The 20,303-nt window shown below is 39.1% G+C and overlaps 2 protein-coding genes across 2 annotated transcripts in view; both read right to left on the bottom strand.

Moving 5' to 3' along the window:
• The window catches only part of HTR1E (5-hydroxytryptamine receptor 1E), an 86,959-nt gene continuing 66,656 nt past the window's right edge, over positions 1-20,303 (bottom strand). The window contains exon 2 of the mRNA XM_047760672.1: positions 1-1,511. Within this exon, the coding sequence (XP_047616628.1) occupies positions 228-1,325 (1,098 nt within the window). The 5' untranslated portion in view covers positions 1,326-1,511 and the 3' untranslated portion in view covers positions 1-227. The remainder of the gene's footprint in view (positions 1,512-20,303) is intronic.
• LOC125115924 (transcription elongation factor A protein-like 8) lies at positions 2,478-2,881 on the bottom strand. The gene has a single exon (XM_047760684.1). It carries the CDS (start codon positions 2,879-2,881, stop codon positions 2,528-2,530), a length of 354 nt encoding a protein of 117 aa, XP_047616640.1. The 3' UTR covers positions 2,478-2,527.

The raw sequence follows: 20,303 nt of genomic DNA, 5'->3' as shown, positions 1-20,303 counted from the left end.
GTATGAGTGTTTATTTGAAATTATGTACCACAAATAAGACCAGAGGTAGAAAACACACCAAATGACAAGACTCAAACTAAATGAAAAAAACCAACCAAACAAAAACTAAGACGACACATACTTACAAACTCTCCTGAACCAACTGTGTTCAAGAATTTATAAGATGCACCCCTACCCCCGTGCACTCACGAGGCTGGTAAAAGTCATGGCTTCTGGCTTTCTACAATCTAAATATGTTCTCGGCACCTAATAAGCTTTTTAAAAGCCAGCTTAAAGTCTTCATTAAAACTTGTGTAGAGTAGAGGGTTGATCAGAGAATTAACATAACCGAGCCATGTCAAAAAATCGGCCACTTCAGAGGATACGGTGTAGATGCTCAGACCTACAATCAGCTCTTTGATGAAAAATGGCAGCCAGGACAAGATGAACGCACCCAAAATCAGCCCCAGGATGCGAGCTGCCTTGCGCTCCCTGGTACTAGAGATCTGCTGGCGTTCTCCTGGGTGATCTAGGTCATTGTCAAAAGGAGGGATCCTGATGGAGGTGTGGATCTTTTCAAATTCTGTGGTAGGGTCTGAGGTGGAGAAGTCAGACACACAGAAGGTCTGTGTCAATTTACAACTTGCAAATGAATTTTGGCTATCTGTGCTTCTGTTGCTTAAGTGCCTGCTTGATCCTCTTTTCTGGTACAGGCTCTTGGCTGCATGGTAAATCCGGTAATAGAGAATCAGTATCAAAGTCAAGGGGATGTAAAATGCCCCAAGTGTGGAGTAGATGGTGTAGATGACGTGGTCGTGCTGAATGGCGCACTGGCTTGGGGGTGGGCTGAGTTGGCGGTGGCTCCTCCAGAACAGAGGAGGCATGGAGATGAAGATGGAGATGGTCCAGACGGTGAGGATCATCAGTCCGGCCCTCTTGGCGGTCCTCTTCCTGGCATACTCGATAGCATTGGTGATGGCCCAGTACCTGTCCAGGGCAATCACACAGAGATGAAGGATGGAGCAGGTGCAGCAGGTCATGTCCACGCTCAGCCACACCTCACAGATGAAGTATCCCAGCCTCCAGCTGTCCATGACGATGTACATGATGCTCAGGGGCATGACGAGCACGGCCACCAAGAGGTCCGTCACGGCTAAAGAGCATATCAGGTAGTTGGCAGGCTGGTGGAGCTTCTTGGTGGTACAGATGGCCATGATCACGGCCAAGTTCAGCAGCATGGTCAGGGTGGTGATGATCACCAGAGCCATGGAGATGAGCATCTTCTCAGTGATGGTCTTGGGTCTCACAGCCACACTGGCTTCTGTGGTGCAGTTAGTGATGTTCATTTTCCCCTGTCCTAATCGACAGTATAGAGAGGCTGCTGGTTGTTTTTCCTTCAGCTGGAAACTACGTAGACTCGAATGTCTCTCATTTGTAAGGAGGCTGTAATTTCTTCAGCTGTGTCATCTCTTGGGTTCCATTCTGTGTGGGTAAAGGGAAGCGCTACAGCATTTCTTCTGAATGGAAGGTTCCTGGAAAAGAGTATACTACTGGTTAATGAAAGAAAAAGCCATATTCTTTTTACCTAGAAGACATGACAGTGTTTTGGTATTCATAAAACCTTCACATAGTTTTAATAAAATTTTTTTCTCTGAGTGTAAACTTCATCTTTTTAAAATTGAAGTATAGTTGATGTACAATATTATATAAGATGCAGGTATACAATATAATGATTCATGATTTAATGCCTTACTCCATTTATAGTTGTTATAAAATATTGCCTATATTTCCTACGTTGTACACAATATATCCTTGTAGCTTATTTAATACATAATACTTTGTACCTCTTAGTCCCTACCCCTATATTGCCCCCATCACCTGTAACCACTAGTTTATTTTTATATCTGTGTTTATTCTCTTTTTTTATTGGTAATAATTGCCAGTTTTATTCCCCTGGCTGAGAGATCCAGAGGTAACTTGAGGTTTACATTTTTTGTTAATAATTCTCTCATCAGTTTAGGTGCCCCCATTGCCCTTATAAGCTGGTTGCAAATTACTTGATTGACTCTTAATTATATAAAAAAAACTTTAATTTTTTTTGAGTGATGTGTTCATTAAAAAATACATATAAGCAAAAAGAAAACTCACACCACACAAGAAATAAGCACAAATTCTCGATATATGCACGTATGTGTACACACATGCGTACTTGTGCAAACACACACACACACAAATTTGAGAATTTCCCCTACATATGTGAGCTAATACTAAATATGCTGCTCTGTAACCTGTTATGTTTTTCTTTACAATGTGGAATGAAAATATTTTCACGCACGTGTGTGAAACTTCCCAGTTGGAAGTTTCCAGGAAAACGGACCTGGAAAATATATCAAAATACAAAATCCAGATGCTGGTAACAAGGAAACTACCTAAAACAAAACTCCACCAGATGATTAGAAATAAAAAGAAAGTCAAAGGTACATCAGAAAATGCTAACAGAAAGAAAGCAGGGGCTAGATTTTAATATCAGACCAAAAAAAAAAAAAATTCAAGGTCTAAAGCACACAGGATAAGGGCAGCTGTGTGAATGTCTTTGCTTCCAATGCATCATCACAAACTTGTTTCTTACTCTTCTTATCTCTTCCCTAAGCCTTTCCAACTCATCTACTCCTCTTACCATTTCTTCAGCATCCAAATGCCTAACCAGAGTGTCCTCTTTATATCCCTGGCTAGGCTGAGTCAGCCCTGCGCCAAGGTTTCCTTCAGCTTCCTGGCTTACACCTTCTTTGGAAGGTTGAGGATTTCTTTCTGCTTCCTGTGGTACATCTTCCAAAGGGCGGTCTTCCTCGGCCTGTGGCATGTTCTGTGATTCTCTTTCATTTTCTTCACAAGACTTTTGCATATTGAGTATTTTTCTTTTCTCCTTTTTGAATAAATTATTCCTGCAGGGATGCAGGGGGTGTTTCCTCCCTCTTCCCTCACTCGATTTGGGTCGCTCCCAAAAGACCAAGAGTCCTGAAAGGTTCCAGGGTACTTCTCTCCTCCTCCGGCAATAGGGAGCAGCTATAGGGAAACAGGCCCTGGACTATAAGGACTTAGGCACACATCGACTCCTTCTGTGTTTATTCTCAATGTCTGTTTCTGTTTTGCTATATTCACTAGTAAATTTCATCTTTAGATTATTATTCAAAGGCTACTTTTTTTTTTAAGTTCCCAAACTCTTTCTGAGGAAGAAATTAACAAATGCAAAGTCTATTTTGCTACTCAGATTACTTTCTTATTTATATTTATAAGGCTTTTTATATTTGGAAACATATAGTCACATAATATGCTTTAAAAATTCTGGAACCATTATATTAAAAATATTGTTTATAATAAGCAGCTTACAAACCAGATTTTAAAGTTTCACAGCAAATACTCAACTCCAGAGGTATTTTAGAGCCACAATGGAATTGTGCAATTTTGTCTAATTATTTCTGACATTTTACATATCCCACTGTGCATTTCTTTGGAGAAAAGAGAGGGGAAAAAAGCATATAATGTTACTTTGATGTTTATGGAAAATTGTTCTAGAGTAATACAGTAAATCGACTCTGAAACAGCATTATCACCAAACTCAAAGATCTCTACGTTTAAAAAATTCATTTAGTTTTGGTTAACATTTGTGTTCCCTATCTATCTGTCTGTCTGTCTATCTATCTATCTATCTATCTATCTATCATCTGTCTATTGCACAGCTGGATTAAGCTGGGCCATCAATGAGATAATGACATTTATTGATTGCACAGCTATAAGGAATTTTTAAAAAGTAATGTCAGATATAAATATATATTCATGAGAACAAGTCAATCAAAATCTGCATTCACAGCTAATGACTACTGGTCAGAATACAGATCAAATCCTCTGATTTGGCTCTATGGTATTAGGTCCAGGAAAACTTCAAAGAAAAACTGGTGTTTCAGTAGTTTTAAGAAGGGACATAGATTGATGTGGATTAGGCTTAAAAGACATAATGATTTTAGCAAAGGATGCTAAAAGAAGGGCAAGAGCAGGTGAGTCATGTGTGAAATAGGGGTGAAGGTGGGGGCAGTCTTTGGATGAAGTGGTGACTGGAAGGCAGGGAGCAGGAATAAAAATCTCCAGCCTGAGTGAGATCCAGCTTGAAATTTAATTTCTCCCACTTGTAGGGCAAAAACCAAGAAGGGAAATGAGCACCATTTATCCTTTAGATATAGAAAACAAAAGAAAAAGTAATGCTTTCACTAAAGACCAAAAATGGGACAATTGTTTTTTTTTAAGTTTTATTGAAGCATAATTAATTTACAAGGTTGTGATAATTTCTTTTTTTTTTTTGTCTTTTTTTTTGCTATATCTTGGGCCGCTCCTGCGGCATATGGAGGTTCCCAGGCTAGGCGTCTAATCGGAGCCGTAGCCACCAGCCTATGCCAGAGCCACAGCAACGTGGGATCCGAGCCGAATCTGCAACCTACACCACAGCTCACAGCAATGCCGGATCGTTAACCCACTGAGCAAGGGCAGGGACCGAACCCGCAACCTCATGGTTCCTAGTCGGATTCGTTAACCACTGCGCCACGACGGGAACTCTTTTTTTTTTTTTTTTTTTTTTGATAATTTCTGCTGTACAACAAAGTGACCCAGTCATACATACACACATATCCATTCTCTCTTAGATTCTTTTCCCACATGGATTGTCACAGAACACTAGGTAAGGGTTTTCTGTGCTATAAATCAGGTTCCCATTGCCCAATGATTCCATATACCTCATTGTACATATGCCATTCCCAAAACCCCCAGTCCATTCCTCCCATCCCCTGGGGCAATTTTTTTTTTTAATGTAATCTGTATCTTCCTGCAGTTAAGTGAGGATCCTTCTACCTGCCTGTCTCCATTATGTTTTTCCCGTAGATGAACCTACTTTTGAATGTCTTCTGTTTCTCTCATTCTTTCAGGGTTTTGGCTCCATCAACAATTCCCTCTTTCTTGTAAACTGAATGTTTTTTTCTCCACTGGTACCCTTCCCTCCTTTTATGATCTGTTTAAATTTGCATTTATTTTTGAGACCAGGCTATAAAATTGAAAGAGTCTGGGCTCTGGAATCAGACAGACCTGGGTTCAGAGTCCAGCTGAGCCATCTACTGCTGCTTCAAGCAACCTCTCTATATTTCTCCTGGTGTTCCATGTTTTTATCTATTTTGACTCCTTTCTCTTTAATAAAGTGAATAAAGTTTTTTCTCCAAGTATGAATCTTTAGCTATGTGTTTCCTGGGTTCTTAGGGTTTGTAGGAAAGAGAAGTTCTTAGTAAGAAGGCTTTTCCATTCTAAGATTGCGAGCATAGAGTAGCATTAATAGGGACAGAAAACTTTAGAAATTTCTATATGATTATAGAGGCAATTAGGAAATGCATTAATTTCAAAAGCGTGCAGTAAAAAAAAAAAATCAGCTAATTCAGCTTCATTGAGCTTTTAAGCTGTTCCACTTATATAAGCTCCCATAACTCCTAATTGTCATTTCTCTAGGGACACCATTTTGCTCCTTGCTTTGTAACTATTTATTTTTTCATTCCCCCCCAGCAGACTATACATTTCTGGAGGGTAGAATGCATGCCTGCTTCATCTTTTTAACTGCCTCTAGTTAAATTAGTAAAAACATCACAGTTTGGGGGAACTGCACTGTCAGCTCTTTACTGTGACACCATGACTTCCTGGTTTATTTGTGTCTGAGTATTTTGGAGTAAAAGTTAAATTTTCTATCCCTGTATATTAGCCACTGCAAGCTCCTGCAACACATCCAACTTCCATCTTTATCTTTTTTTTTCATTTCATTATCTTGAAGTTTTTTTTCCCATAAAAACACATATAATACATTCTTTTGAATGGCTGGTGAGAGATCACCTGGGGAGTTATGATAGATTGAACAAGTGTGAGGACTGGACTTTGGAACTCTTCACAGTTTTCAAGTCAAGTAGGTAAGGAGGAACCTGCAAATTAAAAGACAAGAAAGGCTCCCGAGGTGGAGGAGAATGATGAGAGGGAATCCCATCCCATTAGCATGTGAAGAAAGTGTATCAAGTAAGGGAAAGTGATCCAAGGTGTAAATACTACTAACATGGCTGGGCAATCTGGGTGACATTCTTGACCTTGGTAAGAGTTGTTTGGTACAGTGGTGGAGATGAAAGGCTGCATGTGGCGGTTTCAAGAAGGAGTGGAGGAGAGGAAATAGAGACAGTGAATAGGAGCCGTTACTTTGAGTTTTATTGAAAAGGGGAGCAGAGGGATATGACATTAGCTTTGGAGGGACATGTGGAGTCAAGTTGTTTTCTTTTTAAGATGAGAGATTATCTTTTTTAACCAGGCTGTTTTTAGTTTTCTTCACTCATTATCCTTTAAATTGGGACAGAGAACATTTTTGGAGTGAATGAAATGTAAAAGAGGAAGCAGCAAAGCAGTAAATGGGGAGGCTAGGAGTCAGTGGGGCCTGGGGACACCAGGTGAATAGAATTCCTTGAGCAATTTAAGAGATCATGTTGGAGGCAGTGAAGGGGCCGGAGACACATGCATCCTTAGGAAGTGATCCAACCTCAATTTTCTTGGTTTCCTTTTATTCTCTTAAGAGAATAACGCATGGGTTTATAATCACTCCTTAGGAGGTAGTATGGTTTCTAGTTAGAACAGTGGTGGTTAAATAGCACCTGGAAATCTCTTAAGTGTCTTTAGCGTCTCACATGTTGGAGGAGGAGGAACTATAATAATGCTTAACTCAAAATGCATTCTGCAGAACCAGTGCAAATACTGCTGTCAACACGCTAAACTTTTACTAGTCCCCTGGAATGGAAGATTAACTGCAATAATCATAGCTAAAACCAGATATATCCATCAGGGGTTGATGTAGGAACATCTTGCAGTGGGGTGGGGTAGAGGGATGGTTTGCAACTCTCAGTTCCTGTTCTAGTGATGACATGGAAAATACCATTGGAGTCCAAAGCCATAGTTAAATGGTTTTTCATTAGAATTACAAAGAGAAGAGAATCAGTGTAAACTAAATGGCTCAGTGCATGCTGCTCCCATTTACCGAGATGCTTCAGCGCCTCTGATTCATATTATCCCAGTGACAGTCAGAGCCCCAGTCACCAGTGAGCTTATGAGCATATTCAGCTCCTTGTTAATTTCGCCATCTTATCTAGTCTTTTGGTTTTCAATAACTATTAACAATTTGCCGTAAATCTTCTTTTATCTCTTTTTTTGATTGCTTTCATTTTGCCCAGATTTCTTCAAATCATTTAAAAATTACGTGCTGGTTTCTTCTTTTTTTATTTTAGGAGAGGCAGCTTGTCCTCATATTACTGCTTTTATCACCCTAATTGTTTGTAAATCCACTTCCCCAGCCTTCGTAAAGATTTTTCTTTGCTTGTCCAAGGGAAAGAAAGGGTGGATAGTAGTAGCATGTTTCTCAATTTGATCTTTAGTTGCCGCAAGGGAAGGTGTAGAGATATTAGAGTGTGGGGTTCTTTCTTCTCTTTTTCTTATTTATTTATTTAAATTGTGGTTGGGACATGGCATGTGGTTATTATGAGGTTACTATACTCCTAATAACAGGAAAACATTATCATTGTAAAAATTCAAAGAAATCTGATAACAGAATTTTAGGAGATGTTTTTATATTCTGGACACAAGTCTTTTGTCAGAACAATGTTTTGTGGACCTCTTCTTCCACTCTGTGGTTTGCCTTTGCATTTTTTAATGATATCTTTAGTTAAAGCAGAAAACTTTAATTTTGATTACATCTCTGTGATCCATGTTTTCTTTATGATTAGAGCTTCCTGTGTCCTTAAGTGTTTTCTGACCTCAAAGTCACAAAGTTATTTTTCTCTATTTTCTCTGAGAAGCATAATAGTTTTGGGTTTTATGTTTATCATGGGGGGAGGTCATCCAGAGGACATGACCACTGATTGACCTGCGGACAGTGGGCAGTGGGAAGCTCCTCCCTCCCTTGGGGGAAAGTACATTTTGCTGACAGTTCCTGAAGTGGGAATGGTTTTAAAGGACACAGCCTTGAGAGATTAGGGTATTATTGAGATCGTCTGGACATTATAAGTGATTGCATCCAGTTAAGGCATCTATACAATGATGAAAGATTCTGGTGGACAAATGCAGAGATCTGTTCATCTCGTGGACACTCAAAACCTGCCTCATATGCAAGTGCCATTGCTTAGTAGACCAGCCACCGACTCATCTGGAGTGGTCTACCTTTTCCTTTGGTTTCTCCTTGCTCTTCATACATGAAGAGTTTCAGATTTCACCTGGGAAATTCCTGAATTAAAACCAACTATAGGTGAACCAGTTAGGAGATTGGAGAAATGGGTCTCTGGAAGGAGGTAATGGTGCGGGAAATCCCGAGCAGTCCATTGACCTCTATGTGAGAAAGGGTGACCTGTATGTCAGATGCTTTGGGGGACACCCTGGAACCCTAGCTAGTTTAGAGAAACTCTTCATGGTGCACTGAACCAAAGAAAGGAAATGAAGGGCTGGCTGTGGGCTAGTCTCTACTGTGGACAGTTTGCTGGCCACGGGTGTCCAACCAGAGGTGGGAGCTCAAGTTAGAAGTTGGAAGAAGGGGGTTCTCATTGTGGTGCAGTTAAGAATCCGACTGCAGTGGATCAGATTGCTGCGGAGGCACAGGTTCAATTCCTGCTCAGCAGTGGGTTAAAGAATCTTGCGTTGCCACGGTGTGGCTATTAAAAAAAAGTTGGAAGAAGAGCTGAGGTTGGAAAAGGATGTGTAGTGTCCATTACTCTGCTAGCTTTGGCTGGCAGACAAGGTGAGAGAGCAGAATAAAAAGTTAGAGTCCTTAGTGTGCTGGTTTGCAAAGCAAGGAGGCCACAAGCTGCTAAGTATGAAGATCTGATTGTCTAACAAAGCCTGATTGGGATGCTGAGAGGTAGAATCCCTGTGAAAGTGATTTGAATGAGAAGGATGTTATGGTGATTGACAATAAAGTGGATGAAATGCCCCCTGCTATTTACCCCAATAGAAAAGAAAACAACAACAACCCCAACCAGTGGGGCAGCCCCCAATTCAGGAAACATTCATGCTGAGAGAATATACTCCTGCTGAGCTTATTGAGATAGCTGCCAAGTTCCAACAAAAGGCCAGGGAAAATATCCCAGCAGGTTAGCTTGGCTCTGGGACGTGGGAGTGATGGCATTTCTCTGACCAGTCAGGAAGCAGAGAAAGTGAGCAACATGACCACACACCCCAGCCTCCAGCAGTGCCTACATGGCATTCGCAGGGGTCTGTAGCTACTCAGGGTACTCACTCCTCAGATTATATTATTCTATCCTGCAGGGAGGCTTGGCCTACTGAGGGGGGTCTCCCTGGGCATGTGGAAATCTAGAGGAGGTAAATAAATTCTTAGGGAGTTTGGTAAAACAGACCTCCCACAGCCCTGTATTTGAGCCCTGAGTGGGCCACATTCACTGCAGGAGTAAAAGCCAAGATACCTCAGTCCACCTGGAGTACCTGGTACGAGGAGCTATTATCCACGCTGAACCCAGTCATAAGATAAGACATTCATGGTGTTGGGCAATCCATTGCTGATTGGCGGGAACCAACAAATCCCAGGAACAGGTTTGGGTTATAAGAAAGCCCTGAGGCGGAGAGGGAGCTCAGAAAGCCAAAAGCTGTCTTAATTGGCTGTAAAAGTAACCTGGAAGCAAATGTGACTTTACCTTCTTGCTGCCAGGACTCCACTTAAAAAGATAGACCAGCAAGCCAACACCATGCTGTTTGGCCTGTGGAAAGCCTTACTACTTGAACAACAGTTCAGACCTGCCCCACCTGCCCCTACCATCTCTGATGCCCCACCTGCTCCAGCAGAGGCCTCCAGGATGCAGACCCATTCAGAGTGGGTGCTTCCCATGCCCCAGGTATAGGATGCAGGCCAAGGTTGCCTCCGGGTGAGGGCCATTGAAGGTGACTGGAGGCCTGTTCAGCTCACAATTCACTGGTTCCCCAGAAATGAACAAAAGGTGATTGTTCTGGTTGATACTAGATTCCAATTCAATCCGTGAAGAAAGTAGTCTTCTTCATTTATTTTGGCATTTAATTTCTCTCAGTAATATATGTAATTTTCAGTGTAGAGGTTTACACATATTTCTTTAAATTTATCTCTATGCATTTTAATGTTTTTGCAAATGGTATTTGTAATTCAATTTCCATTTTTATTGCTTGGATAAATACTGTGGATGTTAACTTTAAATCTGTGATCTTACTAAATACTCATCAATTCTAGTAGCTATTTTGTAGATTCTTAGAATTTTTCTATGAAAACAGTCATAGGATCATTTGCAAATAGAGACAGTTTTATTTCTTTTCCAGTTTTTTGCTTTTATTTCTTTGTTTTGCCTTATCATACTGACTAGAATGCCAGTAAAATGCTGAATAGAGGTGAAGACAGACATTCTTACCTTGTTACTGATATCAGAGGGAGAAATGTTCAACAGTCACCCTTAATACAAAATTAACTATGTTTTTCTTAGATCCCTTTTACTAGTTTGAAGAAATGTTCTTGTATTTCTTTTTTCTTTTTTGTCTTTCTCTCTTTTTAGGGCCGCACCACGGCATATGGAGGTTCCCAGGCTAGGGGTCCAGTCGGAGCTGTAGCCACCAGCCTACACCACAGCCACAGCAACGCGGGATCTGAGCTGTGTCTGTGACCTACACCATAGCTCTCAGCAGTGCCGGATCCTTAATCCACTGAGCGAGGCCAGGGATCGAACCTGCATCCTTATGGATGCCAGTCAGGTTCGTTAACCAAGGAGTCACAATGGGAATTCCATTTTCTTGTATTTCTAAATTGCTGATAGCTTTTATAAGTGGATATTTAATTTTATCAAATGTTTCTTTTTCAACTATTGAGATGATTTTATGATACATTTCTTTATTATGTTAATGTGATGAATTATAGTAATTTATTTTGGATGTTAAACCAATCTTGCAGTCTTGAAAAAACCCAGTTATAGTGTATTGGCCTTTTTAGATATTGCTAAATTTGATTTGCTAATGTTTTGTTAAGGACTTTTGTGTTTATGTTCAGGAGAGATATTTGTCTGAAAATTCCTTTTCCTGTGCTGATGTTGCCTAGTTTTGGATCAATGCTGTGCCAGCCTTAAAAAATGAATTAAGAAAAAAACCTTCTGAAAAAATAGAAATATCAATGTGATTTGTTTGTGAATATTATGAAATGTACCTGTGGATCCCTTTGGATGTTGAGTTTTCCTTATGAAAAGGTTTTAAGTTATAAATTCAATTTCTTCAATATATACAGGACCTTTAGGATTTCTGTTTATTACGGTGTCACTTTTGTACTTCTGTGATTTATATCCTTTAGGGAATTTGTCAGTTTTATCTAAGTTATCATATTCATAGTCACAAAGTTAGTCATAATAGTCCTTTCATACACTTTTAATGCTTGTAATGTCTAGTGATGTTCTCTCCATTTTTGATGCTGGTAATTTTAGTTTTTGATCAGCCTGTGTAAAGGTTTTCAGTTTTATTATTCAGCCTCTTGAATGATTTTATTCCCTTTATTATCTATGCTTTAATTATTTTCAGAGTTTGTATTTATTATTTCCTCCCTTTACTTTGGATTAACACACTCTTCTTTTTCTGGCTTCTTAATGTAGAAGTTAAAATAATTAGTTTAAAATGTTTTTCATCAATAAAGTAAGAATTTAGAATTTAAAAAATTTGCTCTAAACACTATTTTAGCTAAATCCTACAAATTATAGTATTTGTATTTTCATTGTTATTTAGTCAGAAATCTTTTCTAATTTCTTTTATGGTTTCTTTTTAACTTATGCAATAGTTAGGAGTGCATTTCTTTTTTTTTTTTTCTTTTCTTTTCTTTTTGTCTTTTTAGGGCTGCACCTGTGGCATATGGAGGTTCCCAGGCTAGGGGTTGAATCGAAGCTACAGCCGCTGGCCTACAGCACAGCCACAGCAATGCCAGATTCGAGCCGCATCTGTGACCTATACCACAGCTTATGGCAACACCGGATCCTTAACCCCCTGAGTGAGGTAAAGGATTGAACCTGCATCCTCATGGATACTAGTCAGATTCATTTCTGCTGAGCCATATGGGAACTCCAGGAGTGCATTTCTTAACTTCAGAATCTTTAAGGATTTTATGGATTTTTTAGAGAATTGATATTTAATTCCATTGTGCTCAAACTCACAAAATATAATTTGTATGATTTCAGTCATTTAAAATTTATTGAGACTTATTTTATAGCTCAGTTTATTTATTTATTTATTTTTGTCTTTTTGCCATTTTCTTGGGCTGCTCTCGTGGCATATGGAGGTTCCCAGGCTAGAGGTCGAATCGGAGCTGTAGCCACCAGCCTACGCCAGAGCCACAGCAACGCTGGATCCCAGCTGCGTCTGCACCACAGCTCACGGCAACGCCGGATCGTTAACCCACTGAGCAATGCCAGGGATCGAACCCGCAACCTCATGGTTCCTAGTCGGGTTCGTTAACCACTGTGCCACGATGGGAACTCCCTATAGCTCAGTTTAGAATCTGTCTTGATGATGTTATATGTGTGTTTAAAAAATGTGTATTCTGCGATTGTTCTATGTAACTTGCTTGAAAGAATTGTTCAGATCCTCTATACCTTTACTTATGTTTCATCAACTATTGAGAGAAGAATGTTAAAATCGCCAACTATAATTGCAGGTAGGCCAATCTCCCCCTTTAGTTTTGAGTCAGGTATTTTGAAGCTCTGTTATCAGATGCAACTCATTTAGAATTGCTATGTCTTAGTGAATCAACTATTATATTATTATGTCATATCTCCATTTATCCCTGATAATGTTCTCTGTTCTGCTAATTACTTTTTATATTAATATAGCCACTCCAGCTTTCTTTTAATTAATGATTGCATTGTGTATATGTTTTTCTATCCTTTTAATTTTAACCAATACATGTCTTTGTTAAGTTAGTTTCTTATAGACAGCCTCTGGTTGGATATTCTCTGCCTTTTAGATCACTTACATTTAATATAATTATTGGTATTCTTTGCTGTAACTCTGCCTTCTTTTTACTTATTTGTATTTATTCAAGCCTCCTTTTATTTACTTCCTTTGCACTTTGTAATTTTCAGCATACAAGTCCTACACATGTTGTGTTAGATTTATACCTAAGTATTTTATTTTCTTTGAAGTGATTATAAATGGCATTTTTTTTTTTTTTTTTTGCTATTTCTTGGGCCGCTCCCGCAGCATATGGAGGTTCCCATGCTAGGGGTCCAGTCGGAGCTGTAGCCACCGGCCTACGCCAGAGCCACAGCAACGCAGGATCCGAGCCGCATCTGCAACCTACACCACAGCTCACGGCAACGCCAGATGGTTAACCCACTGAGCAAGGGCAGGGACTGAACCCGCAACCTCATGGTTCCTAGTCGGATTCGTTAACCACTGCGCCACGACGGGAACTCCGACATTGTGTTTTTAATTTCAGTTTATACATGTTTATTTTTTAGGATATAGAAACGTGATTTGCTTTGTGTGTTAATCTTGTGTTACGCAGCCTTGCTTAATGCACTTACTAATTATAGGACCTTTTTGATAGATTCTTGGAATTTTCTACCTTGATGAACGTGCCATTTGCAAATAGGAAAGCCTTTATTTCTTCCTTCTTACCTGTATACCTTTTTTTTTTTCCTCCTTATTAAAGTGGCTAGACCTTTCTGTACTATGGCGACCATCAGTAGTGATAGCACACATCTTTATCCCATTCCTTAAGTTAGCAAGAAAGCACTCAGTCTTCCCCTAATAGCAGAATAGGGATCAATTTTGGGGAATGGAATGTGAGCAGAAATGGTATGTGTCACTTCTGTTGCACTATCCTTGCTGTCAATCTCCATCCACCAGTTGAATGGGATGGTAGTATCCTTGTTCCTGAATGACCAGGTGGGGCAGGATTCAACCCCTCCCCACTTTCGCCTTGCATTAGGTGGTGATATTAGTGAGAAATAACATTTTAATGTGTTAAACCATTGATAGGTTGGGGTTTGTCAGTTAAAGGAGCTAATATTATTTACCTGAAGTAACATATCATTATCCTTAGGTGATTTAATCTTTGGAAGCGTGGTTCTACAGTTTGAAAAATAAGGATAATTATATCTGCCTTACATTTTATTGAAAAAATTGAATGAGACAGCATTTGCCATAGTGCTTGCACATTTCCTGACACCTAACAGATACTCAGTAAACATTTGTTCAGTCCGTTGTTTGCCGAGCATGCTTAAATATAGATATACTAATGGATTTGTTATCTCCATATTGAACTAAGGGATATTTACTTGTGTTTGTGTCTTTGAATGTTTAATCTATCCCTTTTAAATTTACTTTTCAGCAGTAAAAGTGTTGAAACACAATGTAAACATTCTCTATATTGAATGAAATATTGTGCATTTGTCAGTCCACTTAACATAGTTCCTTAGTAAACATTTGTAGTTGGCTTGTGAATTTGACTTTAATAACTTTTTAAGAAAGTTCAAACCACATGTACCACAAACTATGCCCATGCCTTCCTTGCTTCTTTTGGTAACACAATTGAGTGTTTTTAATCAAAGATGATGAGAAAAAGGGCAAGTTATATGAGTAGTTTCTCCCATTTTCATAAAGCTTATGTGGAAAGCAGATATATGCATCCATACCTATTCAGTTAGTTCCATTCATTCACAATCATTTTGAAGGGATTATTGTTTGATGACAGATCCAGAAAAGGTGTAAAAGGCAAGAGGGTGGCTGGGATTTTTTTTTTAATGAAGCCAGAGGATGTAAATAGTATGGGTGGAGTGGGATTGAAAACAGAGGATGGCCTGAGTGGAAAAAGAAAGTAATTTAGAGGATTGGGTGGCAGGAGGATGATACAGTTTATTTGCAAAGTGATTTTACTGCTTTGGCAATGATAATATAAAGGTCAGGTATTATAATATCCTAGATAATTTATAGAGTTAAAGAGAACTCAGGGAACTTCCCCAAATTGGAAGAGTTTGTCCAATTTGTTTATGTTTTAAATTGGAGCCTTTTCTATTATTAAATAGAGTCATTATTGGATAGCCAGAACATACTCATTTCTTTAAAGTCTAGTTAGCCCATTGGTTTGGGCTTTTGCCTTATCACTTCTGCTGACCTGTAAAGGAAAGCCTCAGTTTTTGTGATGTTCAGAACATATTTTGCTTCTCAGACTACTACACAAATAATACTTTGTTCAGTGAAGAGCAAGCTTTGTTTTTCCTTGTTGCCACTCCACCCTGGCTATTGAATTCATTTAGCTTTCTACTTCTTTAACTGTGCTTTGTGTATTTGGCAATTCATTAGCTCTAAAATTTTCCTGTGCTCTAGGCAGAAGCCCACAATGGGATAAGTAAACTTTTTAGTTTGATATAATTTCATATTTATAGAAAAGTTGTTAAATACAGTACAGAGAGTTCCTGTATGTCCATCACCCAGTTTTACTCAATTGTTAACATCTTACATTACATAGTATGTTTATCAGAACTAAGAGAGAGAAATTGTTCATTGCTATTAAATTCCAGACTTTATTTGGATTTAACCAGTTATTCCCTTAATGGCTTCTTTCTGTTTCAACCCAGCTTGTCACAAAGTATTTAGTTATCACACTTCCCAGCTCCTTGGGCCTGTGACAGTTTCTCACTCTGCTTCTTTTTCATGACTTTGATGTCCTTGAAGAGAACTGGCTAGGTATCCTGCAGAATGACCCCTGATCTTGGTTTGTCTGATATTTTTCTCATGATTAGACGGGGTTATGGGTTTTTGGAAAGAAAACTGTGAAGAAGTGCCCTTCTCATCCCATCATGTCCACATGACAGCCCTGGGGATGTTAACCTTTATCACTTGGTTAAGGCAGTGCTTGCCAGGATTCTCCTCTGCAAAGGTATTTTTCCCTTTCTCTACTTTTTGGACACTGGTCATTAAGTCTAGCCTACCCTCAGGGGTAGGGGAGATATATACCTATGGGGGAATTAAGCTCCACTTTCTGGAGTGGGGGATACATACATATATTGTTTGGGATTCTTCTTTAAGAAAGATTTGTCTTGCCCCATCACTTTTTTGCTTATTCAATAATTTATATTTATATATGTATACACTTAGGACCCTGTCCTAAGAGGACAGTAGCCTCTAGTTTTAGGGAAATGACCTTTATAAAAGTGCTCTGATGCTTATTTAGATTATTTATTTATATCAGTATTATATCATGGATATTTATTTTATTTTCTGGGTTATAATCCAATACTATATTATTTGTTTTACTGCTCAAATTGTTCCAGGATTTTCAGTCATTGTCGTTGGGCGCTCTTTCAGTTAGCTTCTCTTGCACCATCTCTTTTTATCAGACTGTTTTCCTTTGTCCTTTGTGGACTGGATACATCTCTTTGAAAGGTGATGGGGAAAAACAATCTGTCTTGTGAAGTATAGATAAGGTTTTAGTCAATAGACAGTCTCTATTGCAGGCAAATAGAGCCTTTTAATATGAAGGGCACCTGTAGATGTGTTATTTACTTTTCAGCTGAGAATAATAAAAATGAACTTTATGAAGTACCTGTCATTTAAGCTTCCTGGTGCTTGAGGTTATATTAGCATTTTTTTTTAAATGAAATGACTTTTTTTTGACCCAGCTTAATGACACAACTGAAGTACCCAATTCCTCAGAGAAGATCTGGGCTTCTTCCTGTGCTGTGTACACATTTTCTTTTAAAGCTTCTGCAGTGCAGTGTGCCTTGGTAGCAGTCAAGGAAATGAGCATTTAAGCTGCCTGCAGAGCTAAGGTTTCCTACTGAGCTATCACCTTGGGAAGTATTGCTGTCTCAGACCACTTGGCTCTGCTCCAACTGCCTCCAAGGGCATGTTTGTAAGAGGGAGGTTTGCAGGTATACATTTTTTTTTTTTTTTGCCTCAATCTACTTTAGGTTGAGAGGTGAGAAGTAAAGTGTTTTATACAGAAATGGAAGGTCAAGAGTAGAGAGTACCTTAGATCTATCGATGGTTGCTTGTGAGGCTCTAAAAAAGATGTTCCACGCTTTTGGGTCTCATTTTCCCTATCTGTATAATTAGGACTTCACTGTTTCTTTTTCATTTTTTTGCTTTTTAGGGCTGCACCTGCAGCATGGGGAGTTCCCAGGCTAGGTGTCAAATCGGAGCTGCAGTGGCAGGCCTATGCCCCAGCCACAGTCACAGCAATGCTGGATCTGAGCCGTGTTTGCAGCCTACACCACAGCTACAGCAATGCTGGATCTGAGCCGTGTTTGCAACCTACACCACAGCTCATGGCAATGCCAGATCCTTAACCTACTGAGTGAGGCCAGGAATGGAACCCTCATCCTCATGGACACTAGTTGGGTTTGTAACCCACTGAGCCACAGTGAGAACTCCCACAACTTCATTGTTTCTGAGCATCTTTTAAGTCTAACATACAACAGTTTTTATGCTATGATTTTATGGTGGCTGGAAGAAGGCTGTGTCCATATATTTATGATTCATTTCTAAGAGAGAAAGAGCTTCTAGTTTGGGGAAAACTATATTTATAAACACAATATTGGTGCCCAATAAAAATGCCAAGGATTCCTGACATTTACATAGTGCTATTATTTTTCAAATTTACTTTCACATTAATTTTCTGGTCCAAACATTAATTTTCTATTTCTAACTTTGAACACATACTCTTTTGGTCAAACATACATGTTTATCCCCACCCTTTGACTATCTTGTTGATGTTTAGCTATCTGTCTTTTTATGGACTGATTTTCTTCCAGTTTGTGATTTGTCATGGGTGGTATGTGTCTCTCACATTTATGTAAGTCTTGTGACTGCCTTTGTTCCAGATTATCATTCCAAGGATGTCTGTATACAGAATAGCCTTGATGACAGAGATTTAGAAATGGAAGCATATTTACAGGCTGGTATGATAAAGATAATGCCTCCTTTTGGAGTAAGGGGCAGGATGCTCATTGCTCATTGTAAAAGATTTGGTCTCCCTAGCTCAGTATGCAACCCATACTACACTCACTGCACGTGCAAGAGTTATCTGGCTCCCTTTGCATCACTCTGTGGGAATTTGGGCTTGGGAAATTGGTGCAGAAATTGCTAATACAGACTGTCTTGTTTTTATTGTGCTTTGTTTTATTGAACTTTGCAGGTTTTTTTAAAATACAAATTGAAGGATTGTGGCAACCCTGAGTTGAGCAAGTCTATCGGCACCATTTTTTCATAATAGCATTTCCTCACTTAGTGTTTCTGGGTCACACTTGGTAATTCTTGCAATATTTCAAATGTTTACATTATTATTATACTTGTTATGTTGGTCTGTGATCAGTGATCTTTGATGTTATTGTTTCAAAAAGATTATAACTTGCTGGAGGCTTAGATGATGGTTAGCATTTTTTTAGCAGTAAAGTACTTTTTTTCATATTTATATTTATCACCACCCTGCTAATCACTTTAAAGATATAAAACTATAATTTACAATGTGGTAGCTTTCTAAGTTACCTTTTTTTAATTGTTATTTCCCCAACACAATTTTTTTTCCCCACTGTACAGCATGGGGATCCAGTTACACATACACGTATACATTCTTTTTTCTCACATTATCATGCTCCATCATAAGTGACTACACATAGTTCCTAGTGCTACACAGCAGGATCTCATTGCTAGTCCATTCCAAAGGCAATAGTTTGCATACACTAACCCCAAGCTCCCAATCCACCCCACTCCCTCCCCTTCCCCCTTGGCAACCACAAGTCTATTCTCCAAGTCCATGATTTTCTTTTCTGTGGAAAGGTTCATCTGTGCCATATATCAGATTCCAGATATAAGTGATATCATATTGTATTTGTGTTTCTCTGACTTACTTCACTCAGTATGAGAGTCTCTAGTTCCATCCGTGTTGCTGCAAATGGCATTATTTTGTTTTTTTATGGTTGAGTAGTATTCCATTGTGTATATATACCACACCTTCCTAATCCAATCATCTGTTGATGGACATTTGAGTTGTTTCCATGTTTTGGCTATTGTGAATACAGTTGCAATGAACATGTGGGTGCATGTGTCTTTTTTAAGGAAAGTTTTGTCTGGATATATGCCCAAGAGTGGGGTTGCTGGGTCATATGGTAGATCTATGTATAGTTTTCTAAGGTACCTCATACTGTTCTCCACAATGGTTGTACCAGCTTACATTCCCACCAACAGTGCAGGAGGGTTCTCTTTTTTCCACACTCCCTCCAGCACTTATTTGTGGACTTATTAATGATGGCCATTCTGGCTGGTGTTTAATTAATGTATCTGCATTGTGTTTTTAGATATAATGCTGTTTTACTCCTCATAGACTGTGATATAGGGTAAGCTTTTATATGCCCTAGGAAACCAAAATATTGTATATCTTGCCTTATTGCAATATTTGCTTTGTTATGGTGGTCTGGAATCAAACCTGCAATATCTCTGAGGTCTGCCTGTACTCTGGCTACTGGTGTTGCTGTAATAAAGTCCTTACTCTATGAATCAGGAGTCTCCTACCTTTAAATAGTTTCCATGAAACTGTGTCATGCTAATTTATTAGCTTACAAGTAGGGTAAAGTTTCAGTTAGTTCTTTGCAATCCACTGCCCATTGTGAACTTTTAGAGGATTCCATAGAATCACTAGTTTTAGGAGTGGTTTTTTCTTGATTCATACTTGCCTTGAGCTTTTTTTTTTTTTTTTTTTATACTCGCACCTGCAGCATATGGAAGTTCCCAGGCTAGGGCTCAAATTGGAGCTGCAGCTGCCAGCCTACACCACAGCCACCACAACACCGGATCTGAGCTGCATCTTCGACCTACACTGCAGTTTGCTGCAATGCTGGATCCTTATCTCACTGAGCAAGGCCAGGGATTGAACCTGCATCCTCATGGACACTATGTCGGGCTCTTAACCTGCTGAGCCACACGGGAACTACTGTCTTGAGCTTGATGTGGCATCATAGAAAGAGCTGAGAACTTATATTCCCAAAGAACTGGATTCAAATATACACTTGGTCAGTTTTAAGCTCTGTAATGTTGGCAAGTCACTTAATATCTTTGCACTTATTTTCCTTCTTTTTAGTGGAGATAACCTGCTTAACAAGGTTACTATGAAGGTAAAACATGATAATATATACTTGTGCTGTATAGTATGGCAACCATATATAGCTGTTAAAATTAAATTACATTAGGAGCTCCTGCCATGGCCCATTGGGTTAAGAATTTTA

Source organism: Phacochoerus africanus, chromosome 2, assembly GCF_016906955.1.
Source record: "Phacochoerus africanus isolate WHEZ1 chromosome 2, ROS_Pafr_v1, whole genome shotgun sequence".
NCBI classification, from domain to species: Eukaryota; Metazoa; Chordata; class Mammalia; order Artiodactyla; family Suidae; genus Phacochoerus; species Phacochoerus africanus.
The sequence above is the reverse complement of the archived record's forward strand: the minus strand, read 5'-3'. Positions and strand labels throughout refer to the sequence as shown.

Bases quoted from the DNA above. Each gene is read 5' to 3' on its own strand.
- LOC125115924 (XM_047760684.1), bottom strand. From the start codon at position 2,881: ATGCAAAAGTCTTGTGAAGAAAATGAAAGAGAATCACAGAACATGCCA.